Source organism: Palaemon carinicauda, chromosome 15 (genome assembly GCF_036898095.1).
Source record: "Palaemon carinicauda isolate YSFRI2023 chromosome 15, ASM3689809v2, whole genome shotgun sequence".
In the NCBI taxonomy this organism is placed as follows: domain Eukaryota; kingdom Metazoa; phylum Arthropoda; class Malacostraca; order Decapoda; family Palaemonidae; genus Palaemon; species Palaemon carinicauda.
The window spans coordinates 19917907-19939615 of NC_090739.1; the positions used below are offsets into that span (position 1 = coordinate 19917907).

Consider the following 21709-nt stretch of genomic DNA (forward strand, 5'->3'; position numbering starts at 1 on the left):
AGAGAGAGAGAGAGAGAGAGAGAGAGAGAGAGAGAGAGAGAGAGAGAGAGAGAGAGTTTTAACTCATTTCAAATAACCGGTTTATATTACGTCTAAATTTACTTTATGCACAAGTTAAAAAAGAAAAAGTTTGTTTTCTTCCTTCGCACCAGCTTCCCTTGCAAATGTGATCGAACTTACTCGGCCACTAGAAACGACGCATTATTTATTTTATTGTAGTTTGGGCAGCTAATATGCCAGCCTTTCTACTACACACTTTTTGTTTGCACACACCTGTCGCTTACAAACGGTGAGGAGGAGAGTCTCCAGTTCAGAGGATCATGGCAACGACATAACACGACAATTTTTAATTTTCTTTCCACTTTAAAAAAAAAATGTAGTTGAGCTGCTTTGGTAAACTGGAGGGGGGGAGGATTTAATGATGGAGTTGAGAGATAGGAATGAGTGTTAAGAAGTTTTTTTTTTATTATATATATAACTAGTTTGCTGTTGGAGGCAGCGTTACACAAAACTCCTGAGGTAACGAGATTTCGACAAAGGGTTCGTGTCCTCATCATAATAATAATAAACTTCATCGTCATGGTACGAAACACCTGAACTGGACATTCTCCACTCCAGAAAACTCTTACCCTTAAATATAGGCGGTTTATAAATATTTTGTTAACTTCGATGAGATACGTTAAATGTGTCCCGTAATATCGACAGTAGGTAAAAAATAAGATTTGTCTTACTAATAGAAATTTGATTTGCGTTGACTCTCGGTCACAAAACCAGTTGCGCGCTAGAGCCAACATATACGAAGGAGACTAAATGATAAAAGCAGCATGGGGGTTAAAAGTATAACAGCAAAGTATTGCTGTTTACATATTCTTACATATTCCGTGATCGATTCTTTATCTAAAAGTTAGCTGGAAAAGAGGTTACCAATGATTTTATGTCCTCTTTTTACCTGTAGCATCAAGTCAATGAAGGGAATGCTCACAATTTCCTTTTGAACATTTTTTTTTTCACGCAAGGTTACGTTCAGATACCCATCCAACGGGCTAACGTTTCCCTCCTCGATGACGATAACAAAAATGTACCCATACGTAGGATTCTGTGGAACAATATTTTTATATTTTGATTTTATGGACGCGTCAGCTACATAACACAATTTGGTAAACGAAATGCAAGAAAGTTCAATACATAATATACTTAGTAAATAGATCATGCATCTCTTCAAGCCAAATATAAAGTGGACCGTTACTCTAAGCAAGTTTACACAAGGAATACATAACTGTTATTTTTCTCGTTTTGGGCGTTAGCAAAGTGTATCGGATGATGAACGTTTCAGCGTAACTTTCGTTTAAAAGAAGCGTGAAAATCTCTGCGGGGTTGCACTCCCCAATTAAGAGGGTATGCAATGTGGTAGCGTGAAAACTGTCCTCAAACTATTTTTCCTCATACCTTCCTCTGCCATCATGTTATCATTTTGAAACAATAATAATAATTCGGATTATTTTTGTACTACTGCTCATTTTAAGTAAAGATTACTTTGAGAAAAAATCGACATTGGTAGTAGAAATAAAAAAGAATACATGATAGGTTATTTTAGAAATAACTGTAATCATTTCTTTCAGATACATGGGAAAACGTAAATGACTCTCTCAGTGAAAGCAATGCTCTTCCACGATAGATATTCATTTAATTTACAATATTTTACAAAATATATGATGTGAATGGTTTGTTAGCGGAAGAAACTAAAAAAAGTCTCTACAGTGCATTTCAGGGAACTATGAAAACAAGAATTAATTTAGAATACAATACAAATCCAGACATTTTTTGTACAGCATTTCCGGCTGATGTATGGACAATTTTAATTAGCAGACATACCGACCGTTGATTTATGAGACCGAACTCGTTGACTACAATTCGAGAATCTTGACGAACGTTTTAGTAAATAAAAACGACCAACGTATAGCAAACGGTATTTTAAAGTAGCGAAGAAACAAACAGTCATAGAAAATGACACCATCCCCGGCCGTTTTCTTGTACCACATTGAGGCGGTATCTTAAGCATTCTATGCCTCGGCACAAACTCTCATCTTCCCCCTTACTGTACTCTACCACCAATCTGTCACTACTATTTTTTTCTCTCTCCTTTACGCAAAGCTCTGTATCTCGGGACCCACTGGCCAAAAGTCTCATATACTCTAAAACCGCCATATGTAGAATTCTATTTCATGTCCTCGGAAAATAAAGCGTAAAAGGTTTTTATCTTGCACAGTTGAAACGATTTTAGTAATCCTTTTAGCTTGAGGAATCGACCCATGAAATATCTTTAAAAATTCAATCCTGACTTTATATGCATAATGCAGAGATATATAACTGCGTTGTTCACATTAATGACTTTATCATTATTGTAGACGCTGACCGAAAAGGGCTAATTAAATTCATTGTCGGGGAAAAGGTAATTGAGAATTGAATGTTAAAATTGAATAGAAATATGTATTTCAGAATCAAATATTAGGGGTACTAACATGGTTAGAGTTGATTATGTTACAAAATGGGTCTTTAATTTTTCTTATAGACAGCAAGTACCGAATGCAATCAAAATACATGGACAGTAGCAATTCAGTTAGGAAGAGCCTGATCAATGAAGTTTGTAAACTAAGCGGATATGATTTTATTATGACCAATTTCGATGTAAAATGTTAAAAAGAAAAATATAGCCAACATACAATATACGAAAATTATCATGCATTTCTGTTATAATCTTTATTTGATATAGCTCTAGTCTCATAATCAACCTGTATATTTCAACGCATATACAATTTGTAGGATGACTTAAAAAGTTATTAATCTTAGTCATACATCGTTAATTTACTTAAAAAGAAATGGACGTTGATGTTCAATACTTTGGAACAGTGTATTCCATCTGCATTTTAATGAATGAACTCACTCCTTGCAGATCGTGGAGTTGATGTTAACTAACGACTTCTTGTCATTATGAAGCTATGAGGAAGAATACCATGTAATGACAGAGAACCACCTAGCGAAATGAGCATTCTTTTTTTACCCATAAAGGGCTTTACTTTCCCTTTTCGCGATGCTTCCTACACAAAGTTAATCATGAGAATAATCTGGAGTACTATTTTAGCACCATGACCGGATTATAGGATTATATCACCGTTTGTTTTCGACTGTCTCCGTTTATCATCACAACTGCTCTACTTGGAGTTTTTTTAAATAGCGTAAATCTAAAAGGGCGATGCCACCGTCAACAGGGCAGTTAATCGTTGATAATAAACTAATGGGATGCAATAGTAAATAAGAACTAACCTCTTTGCGTAACATTTCCTCTCTCAGATTCGATATTTTTTGTCTTGTCATCTCTACAGCACCTTCGAAAAGGGGTCTTTGACACCTATATAGATATATATAGTAGTTTCCAGTGGATTTCAGGAGGATACAAGAGGAGGAGGAAAGGGGCGAGGATAAGGATTTAATCCCATTCTAGTATATAAAAAGCCAAATTAAGTCAAATAGAAAAAAATCAGCCATACGAAATCAAATGCAATGTAATCTTCCTTCTACTCAGTCATATGACAAGGAGGAGATTTGCAATTCTTGACATTATATGTCAGTTCCCTAAAGATATATAAACCAGAGACCTAATTTACTTTTAATCTCAAAAGGAGTTCATGTATAAAACTAGAGTATCATCATCACCATTATGATTATATTTAATTATTATCGCAGATGTTAACCTGTTTTGTATATTGTCATTTCGTTCTCGTCCACGGTTCCGCTTCTTTTTGTTCCTACAACGAAGATATCAAATGCAGCGGAGTAGCTTATTTTTTTTTATTAACAGAGGGTTGTGACAATAGCGCAAGCTACGGAAGGGATATATTAATAGTACATCTGAAGAAAGCCATTGGTTACGCCAGTACCGATATACTGTATACCCTGCTTTGACGAGCTTGACCTTCAGGCATTTTCGTCCTTCCTACCAAAGAGAGAGAGAGAGAGAGAGAGAGAGAGAGAGAGAGAGAGAGAGAGAGAGAGAGAGAGAGAGAGAGAGAGGGTCTTGTAGGAGAGGTCCTCTTGCAACAAAAAGGGGGAAGGGGAGGGGAGGGGACAGGGATGCAATGACATGTCCATAGACTATAACAATGCTGCTGAAGACTTCTTCCAGAACTGACCAATTTTGCCACTATCTACAACCACCGCTAATTAGACAAGCTGTATATGATGCGAAAGGTTTACCGTTGAGCTTATAAACATGCGACTATGAGTTCTTCGCAAATTAGACGCTTATCCGCTACTGTCGCAGATGACTGCAAACTGCTATTCAGTTCCTAAATTCATATTATACACTTTCAGAGGAAAAGGAACACGGTAAAAAGTCATCATCATAGATATATATCAAATAAATTCTATACATAAAATATTTGGTGGCACCTTACGCTTCATCCACACTGTCAAGATTCAGTAAGGTACACACACACTGATAAAAATTGGGATATGATTGCTTTTCAATGAAAAAGTTTTGAATGGGTTACCACGGATGCTATTTATTTCTTTTGAGGATTTCTTCGAATACAATTGCGTGTCGAGAAATTGGAGTATGATGATGATACCGTGAGACATACAATGAATGACATGAAAGGGGTCGAGATAAATCGCAACCTATTACTGAGATGCTCATAATCTATAAAAGACGACCTCATGATGGGACACGATTCGGTTGTTTTCCATGAAATGGGTATGGCGACTTCGAAGATAGTGGCGATTTATGTAATGAGACTCGAGTTGATATAGAGAAAGTCCTTCCGTAAAGTAAGCCCGTTATGACTACATACTTTGAGTGAAGTAACTTGTTTTCACTTGCGATTTTTATGGAGCAAACGAATAATAGACATTGGTACCACATCCACACAAACATATATACAGGAGGGAATTTTCTTGGTTATGGCAATGAAAATTAGATATAAGTAAAGAAAAAAAAATACATTGGTGGTATGTATATGGTGGCAGAAAGGGCCAAACACAGTGAGGGGAAACACCTCCAAAAGATTCCTTTGCTGGTATGCATGAAATCAGTTTATTGTTTTCCTGAAAGTTACTTGTCCTCTTTCTTTCTATTTTGCCTCACAACCTCTTGAGCTTTAGCTAAACATCACAAGTTAGTTTTAGCGTAATGCTACACATTGAAGAAGTTAGCTTTCACGATCTCTTCAGTCTGAATATGTATATAGCAATTACATCAACTGAGTATATGTATTTATATATCAGACTTTATGCTTGCTTGAAACACTAGTCTTATCAATTCTACATTTCACGGACGTTTAAACCTACACAATTTCACTTAACTGATTTATAAACGATTTTCCCATTTCTGGTTTGGCCACAACGAATACTATTTTCTCTGAATTTGGCACTATCATTTCATGTCCGAACTTACTAATTTTTAGTCTTCCGTGAAGAAACATGCCATGTCTCCTCATCTTGCAGCTATGTGGGAAGCGAAACGTAAGAAACCATGATTCGTTGGTGGTGATGTATCTATCCACTGTGCTTTATTAATTCAAAAAGTCAATATTGTCACCCGCATCAACCCCGATGCTGAACAAAGTACAGACGGCAAAGGGGCATAAGAGAATATTATATAATTGTTAGTCTGTCTATCTCCGTAGCAGGAGTTGAAGAACCACATGGACCATCCACGTTCACCGAGCGAGGACTGAACGGAATGGCCAAAGCTCGAGTTTTTCTCTTTGCTTTTCTGTTTCATTTTGACATCGAGTTATTCATTCTATTCACTACCACACGTCCTGAATCCTCGAAATGACAGAAAGGAGAGTCGACTGACTTAGTAGTTTCATTGTATTACGACAAGGTTTGAGCAACCTTAACTCCACTGTTTCCTTCACCGGGAAAGCAAACAGCGTAGGAGGGTGAGGGGGCAGGAAGTGATTCCTTGCCGTAAAATATCATCATCATTGACAACAACATTGCGTCGTCCTCTCGAGAAGAGAGTCGGTTGAGTCATGAATTCATTCCTAAGCACGAGGAGTGCGCCACAGTTGAGGGATCCTAGCAAGATATTTCTCGATGTTCTCGAGTCTCGTGGATGATGTAAGGTTCGTGGTCGTACTCGGAGCCTCGCATCTTCACGTCCACATTCACGTACTGCAGTGGTGGGGGTATGCACGGCAATGCCGTAGGGTCTAAGGGTAAGGTGCTGCTACTGCTGTTTCCACTCCCGGTGTTACTGCTATTACTACTACTACTGTTACTACTGCTGCTGTTGTTACTGCTTCCGCTGTTGTTGTAGCGGTGAGGATGATAGTGATGATGTGAGCGTGGGCGGTCCCTGGTGGCAGCCACAGTTTCATGGGGGATTATGGATGCGGCCTCGGGCCTTTCTCCGGGTCTCATGAGTCTCTCCCGGGTTTCTTGCGAATGGGGAGATCCTGGCGGCGAGGACTTGAGCAGGGGCTGTGTGGACTGGGACTCACCTATCCTAGAGGCTGCAGAAGCATACGACGGCGGACGAGCAGTGACCAGACTTGTAGGTGGGGGCACCTGAGGTTTGACCCTCGGATGGTTGACCACCACGTCAGCTGGCGGCGGCGGCTCTGTGCTGAAGCTGGTTTCCCAAGTTGGAGGTGGAGGTGGTGGCGGCGCCCCTTCAAGCAACCTGTCCATTTGACAGCAATCAGTCCCAGAGTCTATCGAAGGGGTTGAATTGAGCTCTGATCGTACAGTCGAAAGGGAGTAAGATGAGGGCAGCGGGATCAGGTAGTCGGTTGAGGCTGGGCTCTGCGGCTCGTCTCCTCGACGCGCCACAGTCAGACAGGCCTCTGTGTCTAACGGACGCATAACAGTTGTGTCTCTCTCAGCTGAAGGAGGCCGCTGGAACACTGGCAGTGCGTGACTGATAACATCAGGATCCTGAAACGCAAACAAATGCAATTCGCGATTAACCTTTGACTCGATTTGGAACTTTGTTGTACATATTTCATACTTGAGATGTGGCTCTCTTTTAAAAGATATGTCAAGTATGTCACAAAGTCCCTTTGCAAAAGATCTTATGTAAACTGTCTCTTTGCAAAATAATCTTACCTGTTTACAGTAGCCAAGTCTTTCGAGAATTAGAGTAAAAGTGGGTCGCTCGTCTGGGATAGGATGCCAACACTGGGTCATGATACGGTAAACGGGCCCAGGACAGTTGGTTGGAGGCTCTAGTCGTCCTCCATTGGTGACCAACTGCATAACCTCTTGGTTACCACGCCCTGGGTAAGGCATATAACCAAGGGACATAACTTCCCAAAGAAGTACACCGAACGACCTGCAATTAATAGAACATACGAAAATTAGCAATGCTTATCAAACCTTTGAGGTTTATTAATTAGAATGGTTTTAAGAAATTCAATAATTTGCCTTTATTTTAGCAAAAAATAAAAACTAACTTTTCCGTAACTGACATTAAGAGAAATGAAAGTTAAGAGAAAATTATCATAATTATAGACGATGAAGGTCTCGCGTAAAGTCACTATTTATGATTAAATGAAATTTAAGTTATTTTTTGTGGAAAATGGACTCTCTCTCTCTCTCTCTCTCTCTCTCTCTCTCTCTCTCTCTCTCTCTCTCTCTCTCTCTCTCTCTCTCTCTCTCTCTCTCTCTCTCTCTCTCTCTCTCATATACGTATACTCTGTTTTCATCATATATATGAATAAATAGAAAATAGCAATGGCCATCAATAAGAGTAAGAAATAACCTTGGCAAATAGACAAGCTTTAACAACCCTCCATACAAAGTATTCAACCTTCCATGCATCTACTTAGAAATATCTAAACACGAAAAAAAAGTTAATATAATGTAAAGTTATCATACTTCTTCCATCATATACCTCACAGATTCATAAGTACACGAACAATAAACTACAACTGAAAGGCAAAATGTTTAGAAGACTTTAATTAAAAAGTAAATGTTTTTAATAGGAAAGAAAACCAGTGCCAAGAAGCAATACTCACCATACGTCCGTTTTAGAGGTGAAAATACCGTCTAGGAACGCTTCCGGTGGCATCCATTTCACTGGTAGCATAGCCTTGCCACCCTTCCTGTAATAGTCATTCCTGCGGAACAAGAGAGAAATGGAAATGTGAATGTAAGAAAAAAAGTACTACAGTATAACTGTTCTCTTAGCATAAGTACAATTTATGAGCTATTTATTTGAACGGATATCGATAAGTTGGATTATTTACAAAGCTTGTGAAAACAAAAATTGGGGCTCCTCATTATTGCCATATTATGGCGTTAAATAACCGTAAGACGCAAACAAAATATTTTAGAAAAAAAGATAAAATCAAGTCACTATAATTCAACATACTGCTTGAAAAATACGTAGTTGGGAGGAGCCGCCGTAAAAAAAAAAAAAGTTACTGACAATTATTTAATCTTGTAACTTTGCATACATTATTGCATATTTGGATTGGCTTCGTTCCTGTGAACAAAAGAATGATTCCCGTAGAGGGTTAGTGCTATCAGTGCACCTTGCGCGGGGCACTGTGGTCATTATTTAATTATCTTTGCAGCATTTCTTCGGTCCGTATCTGCACTTACGTATCCTTCTACTCTACCTTCGCTCTCGCTTCCTTTCTTCCAGCTTGCTGTCCAACATCTTAAATTTTCCTTCATAATGTAACTGTAGATTTTCCTTCATAGTTGCTCTTGGATGCTGAATGACACCCCCCCACCCCCCACCCAGGTTCCAGCACCGGCTTATATAGCTCATAAGTCCCATAAATCCAATCCAAATGAATAATTCTTCACTGTTGTCATCAAAAGCTGAATTTATTGCAACGATATTTATTTATTTATATATATATATATATATATATATATATATATATATATATATATATATATATATATATATATATATATATATATATATATATATATATATATATATATACATATATATACATACATACATATATATACATACATACATATATATACATACATACATATATATACATACATACATATATATACATACATATATATATATATATATATATATATATATATATATATATATATATATATATATATATATATATATATATTTTCAATTCACAGCGTATCTATGAAACTCATTATCGACCGACCAAATTACGTGAAACTAGCTAAACGTTTTTGCTGGGTATACAAACATTTAAACACACACTCATACATTAATATAGGTTGTGAATATGTAATGTGTTTTCCAGAGCCCGTAGTTCAGGAATAATTCAAGAGAATGTTTTTCCAGGGTCTAGTTTATTGGGAAGGAAGGTTGAGGATGTTATCCTTGCTGCACATTTTGCCTCCGTGGTTATCCACTTCCAAATATCATGTATTATAATAGGACTTTTAGCTATGATTTTTTTTTTTTAAATCGGCTACCTGTTATTCCCCACAAATTCAACTTAGGAATATTTTATAGATTATTTTTTTTTTTCGTATAATAATGATAGGTGTTTGTATGCGTGTTAAAAATGCAGACTAGCTCTTAAGAAACATCTGCGATTATGCTTTAAAGTAATATTTATGTATTAGCAATATTAATGAGATAAAATTCTCGTTGGAACTACGTACTTCTACATGAAATCTATCGTGTTGCATCTGACAATATTTATATTTGTACTGGAAATCAATTAATTCGTTTTTACTTAAAATTTCATTCTCAATATTTTCCACAAATATGGGCAAAAGTTTAAGCTAAAAACTCTCAGAAGAATTCACAAAACTGAAAAGAAGATAAGATAGAAATAAAAAATATGACTAAAATTCTCTTTTATGAGACCCCTCACAAACAACTTCTTACAATTTGCAGGGAGCTGCCTGGATAACATTCCCACAAAAGGACTATAGAGAATTTTTGTGTCCAGAAAAGAAAATGTAAAAAAAAAAAGAGGACAGGAATAACAAGCTACGTCATTCTTCACTCTCCAGAGGGAGTGTGGATTCGTTAAGTATTTAATACCTCTCTTGACGGCACGTGTGTAGCTTGGAGGAAAGAGAGAAATTAAGGGAGGTGGTGGGAGAGGAGAAACGTCCCCTTTAAAGTATTTCTTTGCCGAGCTAAAACTCTCCTGTCATTCGATTCGTGGAGCGAGGGGGAGAATTAATCTCATGAGAGAGAGAGAGAGAGAGAGAGAGAGAGAGAGAGAGAGAGAGAGAGAGAGAGAGAGAGAGATGCTATGTCGGTAAGGTACGTAATCTCTCGACTCTAGCTGTCTATTCATATTGGTAATATCAAATGGTCAATTCAAGGCTTGAAGGAAACTTTATATTTTAGTGTACAAATAGTTAGTAGGTTGGCCAAGGCACCAGCCACCCGTTGAGATACTACCGCTAGTGAGTTATTGTGTCCTGTGACTGGCCAGACAGTACTATATTGGATACCTCTCGGTTACGGCTTATTTCATCATTGCCTACACATACACAGAATAGTCTGGCCTATTCTTAACACATTCTCCATTTTCCTCATATACTTGACAACACTGAAATTACCAAACATTTCTTCTCTGCAATTGCTCAGTGGCTACTTTCCTCTGAGTAAGAGTAGAAGAGACACTTTACCTATGGTAAGCAACTCTTCTAGGAGAAGGACACTCCAAGATTAAACTACTGTTCTCTAGTCTTGGGTAGTGCCATAGCCTCTGTACCATGGTCTTCCATTGTCTAGGGTTATGAGTTCTCTTGCTTGAGGGTACACTTGAGCACACTATTCTATCTTGTTTCTATTCCTCTTGTTTTCAAGTTTTTTTTTATTATAGTTTGAAATATTTATTTTTAATATTATTATTCTTAAACTTCTTGTAGTTTTCCTTATTTCCTTTCCTCACTGGGCTGTTTTCCCTGTTGGAGCCCTTGGGCTTATAGCATCATGCTTTTCTAACCAGGGTTGTAGCTTAGCAAGTAATGTTGATAATAATAGTTTCTTTTTTAAAATTAGTTACGCATGTGGTTATAAGTTTATGTGCATGTTTATGGAGAATGCTAGCTTTGAATACACTTTATTGCCTAATGTTCACCCTAACTTTTCTTGGTTTCTGCACAATTTCGTAAAAAGTAATTAGTTACTTCCCTCATTCATTGCGTTTGTTTATGCAAACCATGTCACTGAATTTTTTGTTTACTTCTAAAACTTTCAAATTACAGTATTCAGATTAAAAAAGTTTAGTGTTATATGCTTCTGATTTTATTATTATTACTACTAGCTACGGTAAAACATCCCTATTTGGAAAAGCAGGATCCAACAGGGAAAGGAGGCCTGTTAGGAATGAAAATAGAGAAACAATAAAAAAAATGGATGAGATAAATTTACTACAGTATAAACGTTAAAATGCGTGAATCATATAAACTATGAAAAGAGAATTACGTCAATCTGCAATAGAAAAAAATTGCAGCAAGTCAACCTGTGAAATTCCACAGATTCAACCATCAGATTAAGATCCTCCCAAAATCTGGTCACAGCTGAAGTAAAACTTCTAGAATACTGTGTAGTATTCTACGAAGAAGCCAAAACAGTCTGGTAAGATTTGGATGGAAAGGATGGTCAAAATTATGAAAAATCTCATGGAACTTGCACGATGAACCAAATGAACGAAAGTATCACAGATTTAATATCCAGTTCATGCATAAAATATTTCATAGAGCTTAAGTTTTTGTCCAACAACTTAAGAGAAGAGTCAGCAACCGAAGACCAGGCAAGAGAAGAATACTCAAAACATGGTTAAATGAAAGAATAAAAACATTTCCTCTAAGTATAATATCACCTGATATCCTAAGATTCTCAATGTGCCAATTCTTTTGCAAGTGAAGAAGATCCCGGGTATGTTTTTAAAAGGTAAATTTGCAATCAAAATTCACTCCTTGAATTTTCAATGAGCTGTATATAGTTCAAGACATTGTTAATGCAAAGATCTAGATGTTAAGGAACTACTGTCCTTGATCTACTTACAGTACATTCATACTTCGAGTTTTGTTAGGATTCAACTTCATCCGACATAATTTGCATCATGAACTTATTTTAACTAGATCTCTGTTAAAAGATTAGAGAACCACATGTCTACAATAAGGAAAAGGAATTGATGTAGCGAGAGTAGCATATTACATTCCTATAGTCACTATGATACCCATCAACAACTACTCTCTGCAATATATTTCTTAAAAAAATTCAATAAGGATGCTAATAAAAGACCCACCTACTCAAAATCAACCAAACAAACTTCCTGACCACAATCAAGGATGTCTGACTTTGTGAAAGTCAAACTACAATCTAGGGCACAGATGATTACCTTCTACATATGTATATAGACGTTTTGCCAATGACGTTTAAAAACCAGATAATAAGGGAGTTAAGAGAATTAGGCAGTAAGCTGCAACGTTAGACCTACCACAAACACATTTACCTAACTAACATCACTAACTTTCCAAGTAAAAAAAGAACCTCGTTTTGCTAACTTGAATAAAGTAACAGACAACTAAGGAGTTATGAAATAGATTTTCTTTATAAAAAAAATAAAGAAAAAATACCATTTGAGTCTCACCTCCATAAATATTAAGGTTCAGTAAAAGTGCATTAATTTCACAGAGCTGACAACCCAAATACTGTATTTAGTTTAGCTTCAGGAAAACTAGAATGAGGAAGATTGAGTTTATCATTACTCTGCTTACTGGCAAACACATCAGGCAAAAGGGTTGCCTTTTCCTTTGGACATTGAGTGACATAGCCAGTTGGTTAAAACAAAGGAGGAACGTTTACATCTAAACCAAAGCGTGCAGATTTAAAGATATCCTACATGCTATGTTCCTGGATTATACAGTATACAGTAAGTCGTCAGACCCGATTACAGCGATTTTCGTTCCAAAGTCACTATAGTCACTGCAGTAAAAAAGTGCCGATAGGGGAATGCTCCTGGTTTTAAACGGATTCCCCCACCGATGCCATATCTCCACAGATCACCGGCCCATTCTTCAACCACTCCTCCTTTCTCTCTATTTGTCCTTTCTTCCAAGAAGTACCTGTTCACGTTGTAGTTAACTGTCTTAGCTTAGCTATGAATGTGGCCATATGGTGAGCTTGAATTAGGGGATGGTTCATTGCGAAAATGTGCGTATTACAGAGTGCATAGTGGCAGCGTCTGGCTCATATGACACCTTTATACAAAAAACATTCCTTGAATTTTTGCCTCAAAAGTGGTGTGGAACGAAAGTTAGAATAATTTCAGATACAATTCGGAAATACACCAATTTATATAGAGACAGAGGGCAAGGAGGGGGAGCTGGGTTAGAGAGAGAAGGAAGAAAGAAGGCAAGCTGGTGATCTGTGGAGATATGGCATTAGTGGGAGAAACAGCTCAAAACCAGGTGCCCTCCCCTATTAGCTCTTTCTCTGCATTGAAGGTGTCTGGTTTTAGTTCCAGTACATCTGAAGAGATGCACACGGGAACGTTAGCTGGGCAAACCCATCCCCCACTGTGGTGCCCAATCACAGAAATCCCGGGCTGGGATTGATCTGCCGCCATGCGAATACAAGGCAAACTCGTTACCACTGCACTAGCCAGGAGGCCTAGTACAGATTTATGAAAAAAGCACAAAACCAATGGTCTTAATATCAATAATACAAATGCGCACAGATGGCTAAAACGATGTAGTTGGACATGTATTATAGCCTTTCGTACAAACCCCCTTGTTCCAACGAAACATTTTTTTTTTTAAGGTATATTTGAATATTAGATGTCGCCTTGCAAATTGCCATTGTACAAATTGGTCTCTGGGTCATTTTTCAAAAGTATAACCCAGTTGACTTTATGCAATAGGACATGTAACTGTTTTGTGCTCGGTATGAAGGAAATTATATGCATAGTATATGATATGTGTATACCAAATGATAGCTTATAAACTACTCTGTAATGATAAAGAGAAATATGCGAATTTGATCAATTCATATCAATAAATCATCCAATGAAGAGACGTGATCAAATCCTGCAACTGCACATTTTAAGAAATATCTAAATTGCTCCCTTGAAACTTTATTTTAGACCAATTTACATCTACTCATAATCAATTGTTATATTATTAGAAAAAGCAAAACAATAAATTTCCGTCATTTTGACATATGTACCATGAAAATGTAACGATTCTGACACGATGAATGAAAAGATAAAGACGTACTTTGTTTTTAGCAAACATCAATTTGCCCGATATGCAGCATGCAAATGTCAACAGGTACATTCACTTTGTTCACAATGCAAAGCTATATTCATAATGACAACCTTGATTTATTTTCTCTCAGTAATCATACTTAGTGATCTACTTAATAGTTTATATTCATCGTTAGACTTTTCATCAGAAGATAAATCCTCAACTTCTGCGTGTACCAAGTCAGCCTCATCCGAATTTTCTAGAATCTGATCTGACAGCGAGCTGGACACTTCAGATGTCTACCAGCTGAGCTGATAGGATAGCTCTATCACACCAGAGAGGTTCAAGAAACTGTTGCGCTAGCAACCAACCATGCTCCAAGGGCGATATAATGCGTGTTATGCAATCTTCTGCCAGTTTCCACTGGGCTACTATGTAGTTGACTGGCTTGACATGGGGCACAAATGTGTAGTGATAGGGTGGTAACATCGAAAGGTCAACCTTTGAAGAATAGCTGATTTTGTCGTATACCCTAAGTATTTTCTTCAAGGCAGTCTTCACTTCGTTCACACTCTACAGCCTTAGGTAGCCTAAAGCAAACATGAACTGTTTTAGTTCATGAAATAGATCTTGACCCACTCTCCAGTTGTTGCCAAATCTGCATAAGCAATTCTGTATTCGGGATTTCTTTTCTAATTTCATCAAAGACCGAAGTGTTCCTGTCCTTTGAATGTCAATTTGTGTCCTCGCCCTTGAACACGTCGAGGCTTAAGCAGACACTCACAGTACTATTGTCCAAGATTCTTAGCAATTTCAAAGACATTCAACAGTCTTTGTTTCTCACCAGACCCGATGTCTAGGAAGATGGTGATCTCGAATTTATAATACGCTACCTGACTTCATACTATTAAGCTACATATTACACTAATAAATCACCCATTTCAACCAGAAGTACTGCTCTCATACATTGATTAATACATGACCTAAATAATTTTTAAAAACTTCAAATAAGGTAATAATTTATCATACCTATATATATCCCTGGCCATTCCGAAGTCAGCAATTTTGACTACTCTGCCGGGACCTTTCGTCGTCAGCAGACAATTTCGAGCGGCGATGTCTCGATGAATAAAGTGGTTTCCCTCCAGGTACTCGCAACCTCTGGCAACGTCGGTCGCACATGTCAAGAGGTCTCTCATGGTCAGAGCAGAAGGACGATCCTAAAAACAGGCGAAATAACAAAACATTAATGACATTTGGATGTGTACACATACAATATTCACATACATACACACACATTATATATATATATATATATATATATATATATATATATATATATATATATATATATATATATATATATATATATATTAAATTCCCTGTATGCATGCATTTTATTTGTCCCTATACCTCATAAAAATCTACTTGCAAAAAATATTAATGATAGCACTCAAGAAATCAGTCCACGCGTGAAATTGCAAAAACTCTTATAAATTTTATGCATACTAAAAAGGAAACGAAAATAATTCATAATGCAATGGCCCATTATCTTAAATATTAATTTCCGAGAGAGAGAGAGAGAGAGAGAGAGAGGAGAGAGAGAGAGAGAGAGAGAGAGAGAGAGAGAGAGAGAGAGAGAGAGAGATTAAAAAATATGTGCGTTGCAAGGTTGAATATATTTAATTTTTACGTCACACTTGTTAGCCAGCCTATTTACATAGTGAGTGCTCATGGAGTGTACTTAAAACAATATTATTTGGATAAACGAAGAAACATATCTTACGCTTCTCATTAGACACTATTTTCGTAATATTTTTTTTTCAAGTAACAATAAAATATAATTTTAAAAATTCAAGCAACCGCAAAATATAATTAATTAAAATCTTTATAGTTATAGATTGGTGATATTTTCAAGTACCTTAAAGTTTAATTTCACAACGTTTACTGATTTCTCCTTCCAGTGATCACCATAGAACCATCTTAAACATCATGAGGTATCAGCTCCATTATTTTGTTATCTGTGAATTCTATGAGCACAGATGAAAGCTTTACTTTACTACCTTGTTAAAAAGCCCTTATAACTTTCATCATTACTCCTTTTCCACCACATTCCAGTACTAAAAAAAATGATTAAACAAGTACTGAAGTACTTGCAACCCATTTAAGGAAAATGACTTGAGTTAAAATTAATAAGTTCATAAACTGTGGGAATACGGGTTTTCTGAAAAAAAAAAGATGAAAGAAATATGCTTGCAAAATATTTCTAAAAGGTTCCAATACGTAAAAAAGTAAGACTAATAGAAGAGAGAAATTATCACTTTCATTGCCGTATCCCCTAACGAGAAACTGAATGGCACCCAAACGCTAGACAATTTTAGAGGGTCTACCAACTCTCACTTGGAATAACCTTCCATTAGCTGAGGATCCGGTTACAATGAGAAGGAAATGCATCCTATTCAGGCATCTTGGAAGAGCTACTTCTTGCCGTGGGGGAAATGGTTATAAAGTGCCTCTTGTTCTTTAATTGTTGTTGTTTAATTGTTTGTATTGGGGTGTTATATATATTTCATATACAGGTTAGTATACAATTTCTACATCGAGATTCAATTATAGCTTTATTTTTACTGATAAGACTCGTGATAAACGATTCACCTTTTGAATACTCATTACTTTTCTGTCATTCCACATTCACAATGAGAGAGGAGAGAGAGAGAGAGAGAGAGAGAGAGAGAGAGAGAGAGAGAGAGAGAGAGAGAGAGAGAGAGAGAGAGAGAGAATACGCAAGATAACGTTATGACCTTTAGCATTTCACAAAATCACGGCCAGATGCACAAACCAATTATATTTAAGAGAGCTCCGAAAAAGCCTGCGCTTTTTATTATCCACATTTCATTAGAAGCTGGTACGCGGGCGGGAAAGATTTTTACTTAATTCGGTTATTATCTTGAAGCGTTATTATTATCATTAATGAGAGGAACGTGGAAACTTTACAAATTAAATTTATAAAGCAACAGCAGTCGAAACAAATTTTCATTTGCACTATTCTCATGAAAGAAAGTTTTTTGCAATTTTGAGAGGAATAACTTTCAACAATGTGTCTCACTACTTATTAAAGAATGTCGAAAAGTGAGAAATATTTTCGTCGACTTTTGATGGGATGAAATTTCCTTTCCTTTGAATACAATTTCATCTTTGAAGATGAGTTTTCCCGTGTTACATAACTTTGGTAAGGTTATGCAACATAGGGTCCCCATCTTTTATATGAATATGTTCATCCATATGGAATAACATTACAGTTTTGACAACATTTTGATTTTAAAATAACCTACTTTCATAGTAGCATGTTTCTATTGTTCATAAGTTTGTTTGTGTGAGATACTACCGCTAGAGAGTTATGGGGACCTTTGACTGGCCAGACAGAACTACATTGGATCCTTCTCTCTGGTAAAGGTTCACTTTCCCCTTTGCCTGCACATACACTGAATAGTCTGGCCTATTCATTTACAGATTCCCCTCTGTCCTCCTACACCTGACAACACTGAGATTACCAAATAATTCTTCTTCGCCAAGGGGTTAACTACTGCACTGTAATTGTCCAGTCCTTTTGGTAAGGGTAGAAGAGACTCAAAATTTAGCTATGGTAAGCAGTTCTTCTATGAGAAGGACACTCCAAAATCAAACCATTGTCTTGGGTAGTGACATAGCCTCTGTACCATGGTCTTCCACTCTCTCTTGGGTTAGAGTTCTCTTGCTTAAGGGTACACTCGGGCACACTATTCTATCTAATTTCTCTTCCTCTTATTTTGTTAAAGTTTTTATAGTTTAAGCAGGAAATATTCTTTTTAATGTTGTTACTCTTTTTAAAATATTTTATTTTTCCTTGTTTCATTTCCTCACTGGGCTATTTTCCCTGTTGGGGCCACTGGGCTTTTAGCATCCTGCTTTTTCCAACTAGGGTTGTAGTTTTAGCAATTAATAATAATAATAATAATAATAATAATAATAATAATAATAATAATAATACAGGCATGCATTCATTCATTCATAACAGTATTTAATTAATCAGAAGGCTAATCCTTTTCAACAAACATGTTATCTAAAGCTTGGATCGGAACCTGTGCTCACCAGATGCAGTAAGTGGGGGTATTCTATATAAAAAGACGAGTTTTGTTTGCAGATACCATCAAATAACCACTACGTAAACACCAAACCTTTTCAGATAAAAAGGATATCCAGTATTATCTGGGATAAAGTCCAACCTCCACTGATATAACTAAGCCTCTTCCCCTAAAGCCCATTGGTTCTTGTATCTTCGTAGTCCTTTCATATAAAAATATTTTCTTTTTGGAGAATTATGTCCCTTGTCTGATACCTTAAAATTTTATTTAGAATAAAACTTCCAATGAGTCTCTGTTACACTACGAAAAATACTACCCCTATACTAATTGATCTACATTAGCTACCGATTAAAGCCCGAATTGAATTTAAAATATGTACAATAACCCACCAAGTTATCAGAACCGGTCGTCCAAAATATCTTAGAGAATTGCTACATATTGCGCAGCCATCAAATCGTCCTGACAGGAGAATAGTTACAGATGGTTTCAAATTATTAGAATCTAGATACATGTCTACTGTAGGCTCTAGAGCCTTTAAATATGCTGCACCGAGACTATAAAATAGGCTCTCAAGAGACATCCAAATAATTAAAGATATTAAGGCTTTCATGAGGAACTGAAGACTTTCTTACTCCGCGAGTGTTTTGACAGTGATGATCAAACAGTTAGCGAACAATACGCATTATGAAATGTTAAATGCTCCCGAATGAACCTCATAAAACGGCCGTGGAGGTCCTGTAGAGAGTAGGGTTTCCCTGCTTGTACAGGACCAGATAAGCAGCCCTTGAAATGTCAATAAAATTTGGACGTCATTAAACATGAAAAAACTTCTCCCAATACTAACATTGCCAATATATATATATATATATATATAATATATATATATATATATATATATATATATATATATATATATATATATATATATATATATATTATATATATATATATATATATATATATATATATATATATATATATCATATATATATATATATATATATATATATTCTACCAGGCATCTTAAGACCGAACAACATTGAAAATAAATCCCCAGACTGAAAGTTACGTCGATTTTCGTCAGGTGAAACCTTCGGCTCTGCCAACCCAAGAAGAAACCCAGAAAAATACAAATCTCTGCAACGACGAAAACTCCTAAGCCCCTGACTGAATGTTAAGCCTCTATCCCTGGTAGAGTAGCCAGCCCCAAGGCCATCCATTTCACAGCTTTCGTCTCCATCACATCAACTTTAGATTATTTTGCTTTCCCTGATGTCAGATTCGGCATATGCTAATGGTTATTCACAGAACCATACCTAACATGGAAGAGCAAGCGTAATGATACTACTACTACTACTACTACTACTACTACTACTACTACTACTACTACTACTATACTACTACTACTATTACTACAACTACTACTACTACTACTACTACTTTTACTACAACTACTACTACTACTACTACTAATAACAACAACATTAGGGTTCAAAGACTGGCACAGACATTGACCAAATTAAATACCGATATGGCTAAGAGATGTTTTTGATCATGTTATACATTTGTTGTGGATTAAGATATCAAAACTCATGAAAGATTTAAAAGTTAAAATATTGATAAAATCTGCGGAGAAATGAACAAACACTTTGTAATATACAAAATGCTTTCTTGACTGACACCCGATGCTCTCTTTAAAAATCTCGTGAGCATAAACGCTTCTTCAACTTCGAGAAAATGGTGCAGAAATATGACCCACGATATTCCAAGCGTGGGAGCAGGGAAGAGAGAGAGAGAGAGAGAGAGAGAGAGAGAGAGAGAGAGAGAGAGAGAGAGAGAGAGAGAGAGAGAGAGAGAGAGCGTTAAATTCCAGTAAGTTTACATTGCAAGCCTTTGAGATTAAATTAATATTGATTGAATTTGCATATCCGAGGTAATGTTTGAAGTTGAAAGAAAAACGATCGTTAAAATATTGCTTATACAAAGGTCATAGGTTTGTATTTAAAAACTTGAAGTTACAAAGAAAATCGATAGAAGCAAAGCGGAGTCAGATAAACAGATTATAAAAAAAAATACCGTATAAAACTTGTCAATAGATGTCACTGGCGTAACTATTTTTTTTAAAATTCAGTCATATCGATTTTCGATTAAAAAAATAATAAACTATTGTTTAAGCGAAAGTATTAAATCCATTCCCAATAAAACTGATAAAAAATATGACCCTCGGCAAGCGTTGCAAACACCCGCCCACGACAAAATTAATGTGATCCGAAATATCTGATCGTGGTAAAAAGATGCATTCAAATATTCTAAAATAGTTATCGTTGATATAAATGGCAAAATTTCCGAGACAAAATGGACCAAGAGCGGTACCTAATTAAGTGTAAAAATAATTTTGAATACATTATCTATTGTACCCAGAAAATAATGTTAGAATGGAAGGAATAGCACAACTTAATCAATATCGTGTCATATTAAAATAAAACCTACAGTTGAATTGTATGTAAATAAAAACCGGGAGAAGGACAATGAATGATGATGTGTATGGTGAAATAATAGGAATGGTTGATATGTATAAATTATTTAAGAGTAAATATAATTGAAATTAGGATGAAAGGAGAGGAGAGCAATAATGTAAATTAAGAGGGAAAGTTGTGTGTGTGTGTGTGTGTGTGTGTGTGTGTGTGTGTGTGTGTGTGTGTGTGTGTGTGTGTGCAAAAAGATTGGAAAGAAACTTGAATTATCATAGAAGTCAAGTAAGCATGCCTAAAAGGATTACTGAATGATCTCTCCTTTATTTAAGTGAAATGTAAATGTTGAATGCTGATTGCGTACAAAAAGGGGGGGCTGCTCGTCATGAACAGTTTGAAAAGAGTATGCGTCATACCATGAATTGAAAAGGGCGAGAAATGTGGATGTAGCAATAAAATGGAAGTAGGGGTGAAAGGAGAACTGGCCCTTAAATATTTATAGATGGTTTGGTCATGTGAAAGAGGAGGGGAGCGGAAAGGATGAAAGGTGGATGAAAATGTATAATTTAGATGTGATAGGAGGAAGTAGGAAAGGAAGAACAGATGTGGTTCATAGAATGTAGGCAGAAGAACGGAAAAGAAATCCTTAATATCCATAGAGAGCGAGAGAGTAGGGTGTGAAGGGGTCTCACGCTATTCTGATTAGCCATTATGAAGAAGTCGATGTTAAGATATTTCTTCGCAAGAGGATTCATACTGTGATTCATCTGTTTTAACGGTGTTTTTATTATTTGGGGACACACCCTACATTGGGGGATATAGCGTAATGTTATGAACACATAATAAATAAATGAATATATATATATATATATATATATATATATATATATATATATTATATATATATATATATATATATATATA

The 21709-nt window shown here is 36.2% G+C and overlaps 1 protein-coding gene across 1 annotated transcript in view; it reads right to left on the reverse strand.

Annotated features, from left to right (window-relative positions):
* Positions 1-21709, reverse strand: part of Alk (Anaplastic lymphoma kinase) — a 1005172-nt gene that overhangs the window by 1131 nt on the left and 982332 nt on the right. Inside the window, 4 exon segments of the mRNA XM_068387529.1 lie at positions 1-6942; positions 7114-7339; positions 8025-8126; positions 15223-15413. The exon segment at positions 1-6942 is cut by the window's left edge and continues 1131 nt beyond it. Coding sequence (XP_068243630.1) covers positions 6082-6942; positions 7114-7339; positions 8025-8126; positions 15223-15413 — 1380 coding nt within the window. The 3' untranslated portion in view covers positions 1-6081.